Source organism: Schistocerca piceifrons, chromosome X (assembly GCF_021461385.2).
Source record: "Schistocerca piceifrons isolate TAMUIC-IGC-003096 chromosome X, iqSchPice1.1, whole genome shotgun sequence".
NCBI classification, from domain to species: domain Eukaryota; kingdom Metazoa; phylum Arthropoda; class Insecta; order Orthoptera; family Acrididae; genus Schistocerca; species Schistocerca piceifrons.
This window is the reverse complement of record NC_060149.1, coordinates 384,821,308-384,835,739: the sequence shown is the minus strand read 5'-3', so window position 1 is coordinate 384,835,739 and position 14,432 is coordinate 384,821,308. Positions and strand designations below refer to the sequence as shown.

Below are 14,432 nucleotides of genomic sequence, written 5' to 3'. Positions count from 1 at the left end.
GTGATGTATTTATGGTCTCCACTTATACAATGTTTGGCAAAGGATGAATCAGGCTTCTTTGAGCTCTGGTTTCTATGGTGTTCTCTGTACCTAGTGCAAATAGATCTGTCCAATACACCAACACTGACAACACAATTTAATACAAACAGTCACAACATTTTCTGCTATGGAAGTTTTTACAATTTGACAAGTTTGACAGATAGAGTGACACTATTGCTTCAAGTGGCGAGAAAGCACAATCATATACATGGTAAGAATAATATTTGTTTTTCATCCCTCTTCTGTGTGACTTATGAAGTATTTCTTTTTTTGCATCCAAGAGTATGTGCGAAATCAAAAGTCATGAATGACTGCAAAATAGATGTAAAAACAACAGACCTCACTGATTCAGTGTCATAAGCTACAACTTACTCATGAAAAAATACTTCTAAATATGTATATAACTGCATCTTACTCTGCTGAATGCAAGAGAATATGAACACCCATTTCATGCATGAGAAATGTATATTTCTGTTATTGCATGTTCTAATTATTAAAGGTACTTACCTTGAGACAAAGAAGTTGTGTATGGTGTATAATGATTCGCACATTCTTAAATTTCACTAGACTTTCTGACACACAAATATTTGTGCAAATGTAATTGCTTTTGCTTTAAAAGCAAATATGTTGAAGATTCTTTCTGTTTGTGACTCATATGTGCAACACTGTGTAATTGGTCTTCTTTGTTGGGAGACAGTTTTACTGATTTTGACGTTTTACTGTTATGCCTGTATGCTTTTCCCTTCAGTTACCATCGCGTTGATTTATTTGATATGTTAAGTAATGTAGGTATTGCATTCCATACATGTTTTCTAAGACCACATTCTGACAAGCCTGCACATGTAGGTAGTGAAGACAGCTTCATGTTTTTCAGTGGATCTATGATGTCTTTCGGCATGTCAGGTCTTCTGCTATTTACGAGCCATTTTTTCTCAAAAAACAAAATAGCATTGTTCAGTAAGTATCTGTAGGTTGTAAGGGAACCATAAATAAACTGCCAAGTAACGTACCATTTTATACCTCTCAGGGTCCTTGGCATACCTGAAAAAAGGCAAATGTGGCGTTTTCTTCTTGTAGTTGCTGTAATTCATTGCGCTACAGGTGCTCCCAATTCGTAACAAAAATTCTACAAACCAATTTATACAATTGTGATTGACTTTCAAACTCAGCAGTGTAAGTTACTGACCACCTGGTGTGCTGCTGCTATCACAGTGAGTAACAAATATGAGATAGAGTGTCAACCCACCACAAACCAGCCAACCAGTACTTATCGATTATAGCAACGAAACTAAAATATTTTATAAAATAATTCCTTTTCATGAATTTTAGCTTGAAATATAGCATACTGTGTATAACATTATATGAAAGTTTTCTGAAAAGCAACTGATATAATATTGACTTCGAAAAGTAATGCTATTATCGACAACTGCTGTTGAGGAAAAGTAATTCTAGAGGAGGATGTCCTATTCCAAACTGTTACGTTAGACCGTGCTGACACTCTTGGCAGGTGATCTTATAAATCCCACTTTCTGTTATGTCTGATTGTTTAACTTTTGAATTGAAGAGAAGTGTACCTCTTGTCTGTGGGACATAGAAAAGGACAGAGAAACCCTTTCCTGTCAAAATGTTGATTATCCTAATTGAAATGTTACCTATAAAAGTTAACTGTACCAATTCCTATGTTGTACACTGGGTAAAATATGTTGTGGCTTCCTTCTTTATTTTGCGTTGAGGAGTTCGTCAGTGATGTTAGTATCAAATTAATTATTTGTGGCTGTTATTTTTACTTTGTTGAGTTCCTGGTCATAGTATCCTTAGGACATAGTGTTAGAAAGGAATTGGTGAATTATGTGGTGGAATGCTACATGTGTGTAAGCTGTAGGATGTTTAGAGGAAGCTCAGATGAATATGTTCGTAAAGGAGTCTTTTTAGCAAATTTTAAATTTATTGTTGCTATTTTCTATCCGTAAGCTGATGTCCTGAAAATAAGTGCTGGAACACCCTAACTCCATACTAATCTTTATGGTAGTATGCTATTGATTCATATTTTCCACAAACTTGTGTAGTTGTCTAGAGGAACCATTCCACATACACAGAATATCAATGACATATCTGTACCAATGGACAACATGGTTTGTGAATGGTTCACTCCTTAGAAAATCAATCTCCCACTTCTTCATGAACATTTCTCTAGCAATGAGGATAAGGGTGAGCCCACTGCCAGACTATATGCGTACTTACAATAACATCTTTCAAAGCAGAAACAATTTTGATTTTAAGAACAGTCTATTGTATTAATTATGCTCAGCTGTTCTTCTGGATTACTGTTGTGTAAATACAGAGATTCTGACACAATACCTCTAAAATATTTCATTGGAATGCTTGAAAACAAGCTGCATACATCGGAGGAGACTCATTTTGCATTTTTTTGACGTCTTAACATGTCTTAACTTGTTAACTAAATCTAAACTGTTCTAAATGCTATTTTATTCTGTGAAGATCACGTTTTTCCTCCAGATGGTGTTGATATTCCTTGCAGTATTGTATACTGGTGCTTGTATTTAAGACACTACTGGTCAGATTGAAACTTCTAGTTTATGGAGATTCAGTAAGCCATACAGCTTTAGAGTCCTAGAATTAATCTGAAGAATGCTCTTACAAACTTATTCATAAAGAATGTTGGTGCACTTGTTTACCACCCACTTAGCCTGATCATTGTATTTAGCTGTTCGATCTTTCTGTATTTTCTGAAGTTACAATAACTGTAAAAATTCTTCCACTTTGCTTACATCATCTGTTTTATGTAACAACACTACAGTTCGTGCTTTACCTACTTTAATCACAATCATGTTACTGCTCTCAGTCCTAGTTTTAAGTTCCTTCATGAATAAAAACTCGTTTTCCTTTCTATACTGTAATTGTTGTTGGTACTGTGTCTCCTTGATTTCTTCTGCACAGTGTACTTTCGTAGCTATATCTTTTTGTAGCGCTTATTTCAGGGCTACTTTTAGATGGTGTAACACTTAGGGTTTGATATCATATTTCTGGTGTGTTTGTGGCCTTTTGATATTAACTTTTCTTCTGGTTATGTCAGGGTTAACGTTCATAGGTTCACAATTGTATCTATAAACTGGATTGGCATTTTTTGGGGGCAGTGTTCTCTCCTTCAACAACAGTAACTGTTGTAACTTCATCTTTTGGTCGGAAAACGTAGTATAAATGATGTCTAAAACTGTCTAACTGCATTGTCCAACCAAGTAAATTGACACAAACGTAGCATGTGAGTAAGCAACATATGGACTTATTCTTTGAGATGCTTATTTTTTTCTTCAAAATATTACCATTTTTATACTTTGGCAACTTTGTGTAGAATTTTACAGTGCAGTTCTGTAGACTGTTGGATCGATTTAACCCTGTCATCATCTGTTCCTATTGATGCTAAGTAAAATATTCCCTTAGTTTTACATTATATTCCAGTTCAGTTTGTAACCCCAAGTTTGGGAGAAGTTAACCTATTTTCACAGGTTAATCTATCAGGACAACTGTTTTCAGAGTAATCTATGGCTGTTGCAAAATACATTATATCCTTCATTGTATTGAGTATTGTATGTGCATCTTTCCAGATTGTACTTCACAAATATGTTTTTGCATTTCCCAGTTCATTTTTCATTTATTAATCTTGTAGATTTCCAGTTATTTTTATTTATGTTATACACTGTGATATTAAATGCGGGAATTGGTCATTGTGATCTGAAGTGTTTAACAGCACATCAAATTGTCTCATGAATAACGAAGTTATGAGATAGAGTGCTACATGTTCTGACTATTATGTCCAATTTCCATGAATTTATATTTCTGCTGCATTAACTCCAAAAACTGATCACTCCAAAATCTAAAACTATCAAGGTTTATATATGTTTCACCTTTCCTAATTTAAGTAACCATTTCTTCTTTTTCGGTACCTGACCTACAGTGAATATTAGATATTCAGCAATGCTGCTGCAGTTATGAAACCAGATTCAGGAGCATATATTACACTTCTGTAAGTTGTAGGCTACGGTTTTTTATTTTAACAATTTTGAAGTTCACTATTTTTCTTTGTGAACCATCTAATGTTTTGGAGCAATAAGGTTAGTTTGATCTCCATGTCATCTTCACATGTTTCAGGCTCAAAATTTCCAGTCATATTTACTTCTTTACCTTCTGATAGGCTGAAATATGAGTTTCTCCTAAAATACAGATGCTGCCCTGATATCAGAGACTACAAGGATACTCTTATGAGTGGCAGTGTCGTAAAGAAAAGATTCTCCTATGAACACAGCCAATTTTCCTTTTCCTGTGGAAATGTAAGTCATGTTTGTAAAACTCCACCTGCCATTTGCACCAACAGAAACTAAACTCAAATTCGACCCTGTAACTGATAGATGTAATTAATATAACTTGTTTCTTAACTGTTTTTGCAATACCAAGTCAATATCACTTCAATGGCTGCTATCTGACAATAGGACTTTTGTCCTCTATTCTACTTTCGCTGAAATCACTAATTTCCTTATAAAAGCCTCTGCACCTAGCCTAATTGTGTCAGTAGAGCAAAGTTATTTTCCACATCCATTATAAAACTTCCAGATACTCCATACTGAATACTACGCTCTGCAGCTGAACGTGTGCTGATTTGAAAAATCTTAGTAGATTAAAGCTGTGTGCAGAACCACTCGAATCGTGACTTGATAGCTCAGTCAATGAGAGCATTGCCTGCGAAACACAAGGTTCGATTTTGGGTTCTTGGTCTGGGACACAGTTGTAATCTATCGATACTACTCTCTCTCTCTGTGGCCAGTGTTTTCTGCCATCACTTCCTACATCTCATTATCTTTCTCCCCTCTTAATTTTCCTATTTTCTTCCAAACTACATATAGCTGCATTTTATTGGCCCTAACCCCTTTCCAACCATTCAGCTATTATCCTGTGATGTGCGAACAGACTCTGCACCTTTCCAACGACTCTAAGTTTGCCTTAGTGAAGCAATCTCTTACAACAGCTGCGTTACACCCCAGACTTAGCTTTTCTATGGCAGCCCAATCACATCATGCTCGTGTTTGTATACAAATAATTTGGAAATCTGAGCCAAAAAATAAATTTTATGCGGTACAATAAAATCTTAAATTATATAACATCTTGCATGTACAGTTATTAAGTAACAAGACTATTACAGAACGGTTACATGGAAATTTAGCGATCTCTGAACAGCGAAAATTGGGGATCTCTGCTGTTCAGATATGTAAATTCTTGTACTTCCCCATAATAACTGAAATTAGTTTGTGGTTGCAACTGTGTTCTTAGTTACCTTAGGGACAGTCTCACCAATCCAGTAAATGGCTGATTCCGAAGTGTGCGCTGAGTGTACATTAAATAAATTTTTCTTCCTTGCTGCTTGTTCCATGAGATCTCTCGATATTCAAACACCCAACATCTATCTCAAATGAAATATACTTGAAAAAGTTTTCCAATTCAGGGAAGGTATAAGCGATTTCCTATTTAACTGTGATGCGTTCTGTACAAATATCTCTTCTGAGTCCTGTTGCCGGAACTCTTACGCCGTATATCAGCTATATAACATAAGGTAGTGATAGTTGCAGTGTCTGTGTAATACATGGATGCCGGTCATTACAGTTTCTGAACGGTATCTACTACCATTCGCTTAATCATACCATATCAAATGTTTCGTTCTCAGATTATGCAGGTGTGCGATTTCGAAACTTTTTATCTCTGGCGGTCGGGGAGTTCGTCGGCATTCCCAGAGAGCTACAGTGATTGTTTCCATCTCGCGATACGATTATCTTTGGTCGTGAAGTTTTGTTGTGACATTTATGCACGCCAGGCTACAGGGGAGTCTGACTAATCTTCAGAGAAATGGTGATACGTTGGTGTATATGTGAAGGTAGCGAAACTAAATTTCCACTCCTAATCGCAGATTATGGGTGCTGATAGGAAAACTCCCTGACTTCAAAATCTGGAAGTTAAAGCAAAATTTCTTCATTCGTCGGAGCGCTCCCGTGGATAGCAGCGTATATGACTGCTTCAAGTGTGAGTATACAATTCTCTTATATATTTTTCTACGTGTGGGAGTATGATTATCAGTATTTACTGTACGTTCATGTGGCGTGTATATACTGCTGGCAATATTTCAAATCATTTATGTAGGGCGTACTTCCGTCATTACAAAAACCGGAGATCAGTAGCAGACGAATGGGTGTTTGTTTTTCTTGTGTACCCAATGTTGTAAATTAGTTTTTTTTTTATACCCAGTGACTTCCACATTGAGGATGGAACCGATGTCGACATTGTTTGCGAGCAAAAATCGCTGTGTTCAATGGTTATCCCGACAGTTCTAATTCGTGGCGTCTCAAATGCATGTAACATTACACAAAAACTCTCCAGAAAAAGAGCGTCTCGTTAATATTTTAAAATGTAGTAATCAAAAAATTCCATGTAATGGAAAGTAAGGACTCGTAACAGGTAACTCAGCGAGCAAAGCAATATTCACATTTCGTGTGGGATGCTCGCATAACTCTAAGGTTGCTTAAAAACACTGCGTTGATAACGTTAATAAACAAAAAATAATTGTTTCTTGTCATTAACAACTGCATGAGTAGGGCAAAAAAAAGTGTCAATTCATGTTAACACTAGCAATGTATACATTTCTGGTAAACTGACTTGCTCCACATGGTTTCTATAAAATAATCGTGCCACTGAGTACGCATTAGAATGACCAGAATACCAACGTTTCTTTAGTGAGAAGTTTGCCGTCGTCATTTCTAGTTGCAATATTCAGCTCTCAGTACACTCATGTAAAAATTTTAGTCCTAGTCCGTGTGACCAGAACCCTTTAAAAGAGTCTAATATTTAGGAATTGCATATCATGTCTAACCAGTTTCAGATGAAAATATTTTTTGTGCATTAGAATGTTCTTATTAAAGATTGGAATGATCTTTACTGAAGAGGATGTAGATAAATAAATTTTGCAACGATAATGGAAATGGTAGATAACTGATCTAGTGCCAATTGATGTGAATTGTAGTTACTGGCTGAAATTGTTAGGCTTCCCCAACATTTAAAATGAAATATCCTAAATTTTAACAAATAACTAGATGTTTTGCTTTTGAGCACCATTTTACCGTTGGAAAGTCGTACCTGTTTGCTTGTAAAGTAAATGGAAAACTACTTATGTACGGGTACAAACGAAATATAAAGAAACATTTGTGTGTAAATGCTGATAATTTGAGATAATCCATATAAAACTCTACTTTTTGATGAACCCCATTCATCAGTGATGGGTTATTGAATTTGTCGTAGGAGAATCAACATTTGAATCCAATCTTTCTGATTAGTTTTTATTTCAGTGGGTATTGTAACCCCTTTAACACAAAGTTCACTTGATCGTTAAGTGATAACCCAGTGACTTGGTTCCATAAGTTCCAAATTCACATTGGTATATCATTTATGCACTTTTTCAGGATTTAATGAACATCATAGTTCCTCTCTGAATTTGGCAGTGTGTCATTGCCAAGTGAAGGCATTTTATGGAAAATTGTAATGTATTTTCATTCAGTATATTTGAACTACAATGTAGCAAATTTCCAAGGCAGACCGAAAAATGACGTGTAAAATGGGAGAATTTTTAATGAACTTTCTTAGATGTTAAAACTATGCATGGAAGTGTGATAGTAAGCCAGATCTTTACCTTTGAGCACACCATCTTAAGTGTCCTTCATTTACTGACAGAAAACCTTAATTGGTATGTGGTGGTGGTCATACAGTGAATTAAATGTACAGCACTAGCTTCAGTGTGTGTTGTTTGCTTTCTGACTCCCCCCCCCCCCTCCCTCCCTTCTACACACACACACACACACACACACACACACACAGTGGTGTGGCTTGGGGGGGGGGGGGGGCGCACTGGTTAGCACACTGGACTCTCATTCGGGAGGACGACGGTTCAATCCTGCATCTGCCCATCCTGCTTTAGGTTTTCCGTGATTTCCCTAAATCGCTCCAGGCAAATGCTGGGATGGTTCCTTTGAAAGAGCACGGCCAGCTTCCTTCCCTAATCCGATGAGATCGATGACCTCGCAGTTTGGTCTCTTCCCCCAAACAACCCAACCCACTCTTATGGGGCAATCAAGTCACCTGAGTCTGTCGATACTGGATGTCGGATTCATCTCATAATGTGATGATGTGATGGCATACATGTGCAGACTGGAAGGTGACAGAACACTGATGGTATTTTGTTTGTGTCTTTATTATATTTTGGAATGTAAGGTGGGGTAATACAGTACTCTGTAGTGTAGCCCAGTTTCCTCACACACAATTCCAACCACCTTCCCCAAACCCAACCCCATCAGCTCACCCTGTACACCCTCCCCACTCGTGTAAAAAAATTAAATCACACTAATTCTATGGGACGCCATTCCACCAGCAATACCAGTCTAAATGAAATTACAAATTGGAAGAGTGAGAGCACCTTTTTTTTCCTTCTCCTGATCAGATTTGGTCACCTGCAAAACTTGTCTATTCTATTTGTGCAAGCTGCAGGGTCACAACCCGTAAAATCAATACTATGATTTACTGCCAAATGCTCATACCCCCATTTCCTCAAACACCTGTAAGAAAAAATACATCATGCATAACAGTGCTGCTGTCCTCAACATACTGCTCAATCAACCTCACAAGTTCCCTCTTACACTGACTACGCAACACCTGAATATGTCCCCTCCCCCTTCAAAACAACACCCACTCCCCTACACCCACAAACCAACCTCCAAACCACCCCTCCTATACTCACCATTCCCAAATTGAAACTCATCAGCCTCCACTGCCATGCCAGGACACCAAAACTTCCCCATGTAGTAACACACTTCTCACACTCATTCTTGTCTCATGTGCAAAAAATATAATGAAGACTGGTAACAAAAATAATACTCCACTAAAATGTCTCCCTCATGGCGAACCTAGATCTCTCAAACCAGGTACCCTGCCAGATAGATCTTCAAATATTGTAACAGTGACACCACCACATGTACAGGTTTTGGTACGAGTACCACACGTAACACAAACCACTTCAAACCTCAACATCCACTACAAGTGTGTGCCACCAAATACTGTAAGATGCCTACAAACAAGAACCAACTCAATAACCCTGTGTCACAGTGATGTCACACACCAGGACAGCATTATGTCATAGGTCAAAGCAGACTGGTGGAATCACACACTTCACATGACCCTACCCGAATGCCTTATATGACAGTCCATTAATCTGGCCCATTTTGTTGTAAGAGAATTTAATAAGTTTCTTTCTTCCATTTATTTTTATAGTACTATTTCATGTTGTACTTTGCAGGTCTGTTTAAAATTTCAAGTCTTCTGTATGACAACAACACAGATGCTTCAGGTTTCTTCTTTTCTGGATTTTTTGCAATTTGTACTTCACTTCCATATTCTTACAGGACCTCCGTCAATTGTATTTCAATATTTGACACCAAAAGAGCCATTTATTGAATAAAGCTCTCTTTACTTGTGTGTAGGCTCGATACCCTTGATTTTTTAATCATCTCATGTAATCCTGGTGTTACTACATCCAGGTCCAATTTTGATATTAAAAAAGTTGATATTTTCTATTCTAATACTCATAACTTTTGTCTTGGCTTTGCTTAACTGTACTGTATCTTGTGTACTTAATATGTTGCCCATTACTTCATACAGTGGAAGTTACCATAAGCATAAGGTTTCAGCAATCAATTTTTGCCCCATGCTTGCCTCTCTCTGCAAGATATTCCTAATTTGAAGAGACAAGACGACAGTTAATCTCTCATCCTTCCCTTTTGCTCTGCTATAAGCTTATTAAAGGCAAGGAAGAACTTAAAAATTGTACTTTTATAGCAAGACTGGTATGCAGTCAGCATTTGTCACTTCCACTGATCAAAGTGATGCAGTGGATAAGACACTGGTGAACTCACATCACGAAGCAGCAGGATTTAACTTGCTGTTCAGCTATCTAAAATTAAAGTTTTCGTGGTTTCACTAAATCTCATTTGATGAATACTGGAAAAGTTCATTTAGAAAAGCCACAGTCAGTTTCCTGCCCCATGACAGATTGCATTAAGACTCATAATGATGATGTTAATAGTGTATTAAACACCAGTTTTCCTTTGTTCACCACTTTCTGCTGCTGTTTGGCTTGCATATATGTGCAATGTATTGCTGTTTTAGCAGTTACATTGTCTTCTGCGTATATGTAGAATTAATGCGTAAACTATGGTCTGTTTTAGACAAGGAAATGTGCTCATGTGTATTCATGAAATGCATCTTTTAATGTTATTTTTGCCTAGAAACTTTGTACCTACACATTTGCAGATGTGTTAAAGGGATTGTTTAGCATAGGATCATAACCAAGTGAGGTGGCACAGTGGTTAGCATACTGGACTTGTATTCGCGAGGACAGTGGTTCAAACCCGTGTCCGTCAATCCCGATTTAGGTTTCCTGTGATTTCCCTAAATCGCTTCAAGCAAATCCCTGGATGGTTCCTTTGAAAAGCCACAGCTGACTTCCTTCCTCATCCTTCCTTAATCCAATGGGACCATTGACCTTACTGTTTGGTCCCCTCCCCACAAATCAACCAACCATAGTAGCATTGCTTCTAAGAGTTTACAGTGGCGTTTTATGATTCAGTATTAACTTGGTAATATGGAGAATATACTGCTACAATATGTTAGGTCTTTTTATTTGAACAACTTTTCTTATATTGACTACTGTATATGAATTCAGTTTCACACACCAGTTTTTATTCACTTGAGTTTTAAATTCACTCATTTAGGCTGGTCAGTTCCCTCCCAAACTGCTGCCTGCATAAATCTGGAAAGACCATTTGCAGTTGTTTGTTTATTATTGCTTCTCATCAACATATCTGGAAAACTATGCCTTTCAGATTAGTTTTCTTTTGGCATTTACTGGTATACACTGTCAGATTGTAAACTTTATTTAATGGTAGAATTGACCACTAGATGTCAGGAAAGGAAGACCCACCAGTATAAAAGGAGTTGTTGAGTATTGTATCGGGGAAGGAGGTGGTGAGTATTGTATTATCAGTAGAGAAGCAGTAATAGAAGAACGTGTGGGTCAGGGGTGGCTTCAAATGAAACTAATCATTCGGTGTCACCTGAGTAACGAATCCATCAGTGGCTTTTTAACCCTTATAGAGCTGCCCGATTTGACTGTTGATGTGATTGTGAAGTGGAAACATGAAGGAACAGCCACAGCTAAACCATGTCTAATGTAGGCACTGTAGTGTACAGACAACAAGGCCAAGGACAATCTTTCTTTGTATCCACATTTTAAGCTGAGTTTCTCAGTCTCCTTTGTGATAAATGTAACTGGCTAATTCTTCAGATCAGTGCACAAAAGGAACTGTTTTAACCCAATCTTAATAGCTCCAGATAATTGTATGGTCCACCTATAAAATAACTGGAACAGTTGTTGGTATATCATTTTTATTTTTTATGAACCCTAATAAATATGAGAAGCAACTGATGTTATTTTCCTTCTGTTGTATTACAGACTGAATCAGCTGGCAGGTTGATATTGGTTCCATCCTGCAGCTTATGTCAACTGCATTTAAAATCCTTGCAAAATTGCTACAAACCTCAAGGTATGTATTTCATAGCTGTTAATTCACATGAAATGATTGTATTTTGCTGGTTTTGTCATATTGACATGTTCATAATTTTAAAATATCTGGTACTTATTTGTAATAAAAGAAAAACAAGGTTGAAGACTGCATTTTCAGTGGTATAAAGATACAGGATTAGCATCTGGGTTCAGAGAATCTTGTCCAAGGAAGCAGACATCTAATAATTTAAAGTTGGAAGCAGCACAGTAAAAAACCAAAATTAGTATTGTTTAAAATGGCAGTCCTTTACACTGAGTAATAGTGGTGTAGTTGGGTATTATGGCAGTTGCCATTTTGGTTAATAGCTAGTAGTGACGATTTCAGTTCCTTGCCAAAAGAAATGGTAAGTCGCCAGTATCCGCATTGTTACTTTGTGGCTGACGTGTTCTGGAAAATGATGACTGAACCAACTAGTTTGTGTTTATATGCTTTCAGATGTCCAACTGAATAAAAATTAATATTCTATTTTTATTTAGGTAGTCTTCTATTATAGAACTCTTTAGACTCTGTACAGTTAGACCAGTACAGACCTAATATTACTTCTCCAGCATAAAACAATTCTTGAGGGAAATGGTCTGTGTATTTGAAGTAAATTTTTGGCCTGTGAGCAATTGTCTTTGCTTTAGCAGTAGAAAGAAACCACAGAGCTCAAATTTGGTGAAAAAGGTGCGTGTGGAAGGGGGGGGGGGGGGAGTAGTTTGATATGGAGGTGCGATTAGATCAAAGCATTTGGCTATCATGTAGTGCTGTAGAGTATACTCTTGACAGTTTTGTACTCTTGACAATTGTCAGTTTTTGCTAGTCTGTTTGAGCTAGACGGTGTTAATTAAAGAAAACACAGCAGATACAGTAGCACCTATCATGTGATCTACTTTTAGGTTCATCTAATGATAAAGTTGAGTTTTATTAGTACTGGCTAGACACAGCAAAAAGTTTACTTAATCTGCTGATAGTTATATCAACCATGACCACATTGAAAACTCATTGTCATTTGTCACAGGGTTCTGGCTTTTTCAAAATTTCCTCAGTTGTATAAATTTGTGGCCAGTAGTTAATTTGAATGATAATCTCAAAACATTCAAAAAGTTTTAACTTTTATTTGAAAGAAGGGCTAGTGTGTTATTCAGTAGGTCATTTATTAAGGCCTCAAAAGAGTGAAAAATATGCTTCATATTGATTCTAGTTTCTAATTATATTTGTTCATGCAAACAATTTTGAACCATAGTTTTTAATCACTTCTTGACACACTAAGTGTTCGAATTTTTCTTACGAGAATCACAGCTAGTTTGCTTTGTCACAGCGTTCTTCTGATCATACAGCTTTGAAGCTTGATTAGACACAAACTTCAGATACATTGTAGTCTTTCAAGGTGCCTTGAATAGTTTGGTTCATAGAAGTTTTTGAGCACCTGACTCCATTCCCCTCAGAAATAACATCTGTTTCCTTGTAAAGTGAATGGTGGGTTTGCCCATAATTGATCTCATTCATTACATCTCATGTCTAGATAATTTGTTAATTGTCCATATATTGTACAGTTTTCCAGCTGCAGAAGAGAGCCATAAAAATAAAATCTGGAAATAATAACTGAGCTCATTATAAGAGCTGTTTAAAAGTTGTAGAGCCATAACTGGTCAGTGTGAGCACTACCAGTCCATTATGCACAATCAGAGAAACTGTAGCAGTTGTTCCACAGACAACTGTATCAGTGATCATAGAAGAAAATATAGACATAACCTCCATTTAGAAAGAAAAAATGATAAAAAGAATTCTTGTGTAGCGTGAAGGAAAGAGAAAATTCATTGAACTGTCAGAAAAGGGACTGGGTACAGAAAATGTTTCCCTCTCCCATCGTAATGCCCTCCCGTGTATCTAATCTTTCTTGATATGTTGTAACAGTTGTTTCTAGGTAATGTTTAGTGTACTTACTACTACTGCTACTACTACTACTACTACTACTACTACTACTACTGCAATAAACTATTTTTGCAGTATCTGACTCAGTATATATGTCATGTGCATGTCCTAGAAATAGGAGTTTGGGCTTTAGGAATAGATCATTCCATTGCATTGTAGTACCTGCTTTGCTAACAGTTTTTTGTGTGCTTCATAACAGTGAAAAGTAAATGACATCAGTAGCTGAACAAATTCTCACAGTTGTGCTTCATGTGGGATGCCCAGTTGTCAGTGAAAAGTACATAATTTAGTTCAGAATTTTACCAATTAAAATGGCTCAAACTGCATATAAACATTTGTTTTATATCTTTTGCTATAGACTGAAAGTAACACGCTTGATTTAATTTTTTTACAGCTCATGGCTTTTCGAGTCAGAAAATCTCATTCACTGCTCCTTGGTTTAGTAGGCATTGTCCTAATAATGTATTCAGCTTATTATTCGAATTCAGGATACCTATTTGTCGAAAATGGGCCAAGTAAGTCTTCTATTAAATTGTATGCTTACATTAAAATTTTCAGTGCTTCAGTACAGTAGCTATTTATTACCTCTCACCTATGTTATCATTAATAACTTTTGAGTTAATATTCATAATTTCCAATCATATTCACACTTCAATGGGAGATATTTGAACTTGGGAATGTATTGCAAATTGCAATCACTGCTTTTAGTAAGAAATGGATGGGTATTAGACTAAGCACATTTTCTTGTAATACACA

At 36.7% G+C, this 14,432-nt stretch overlaps 1 protein-coding gene across 3 annotated transcripts in view; it reads left to right on the top strand.

The window, feature by feature from the left end:
- LOC124721208 (beta-1,3-galactosyltransferase 5-like) overlaps positions 1-14,432 on the top strand; it is a 192,626-nt gene that overhangs the window by 133,913 nt on the left and 44,281 nt on the right. For 2 of the 3 annotated variants that reach the window (XM_047246058.1, XM_047246059.1), the window contains exons 3-4: positions 11,651-11,741; positions 14,071-14,191. In XM_047246058.1, the coding sequence (XP_047102014.1) occupies positions 14,074-14,191 (118 nt within the window). In that variant the 5' untranslated portion in view covers positions 11,651-11,741; positions 14,071-14,073. Of the gene's footprint in view, positions 1-5,893; positions 6,124-11,650; positions 11,742-14,070; positions 14,192-14,432 lie in introns of those variants that run through there. The other variant, XM_047246060.1, reaches the window with a different exon arrangement.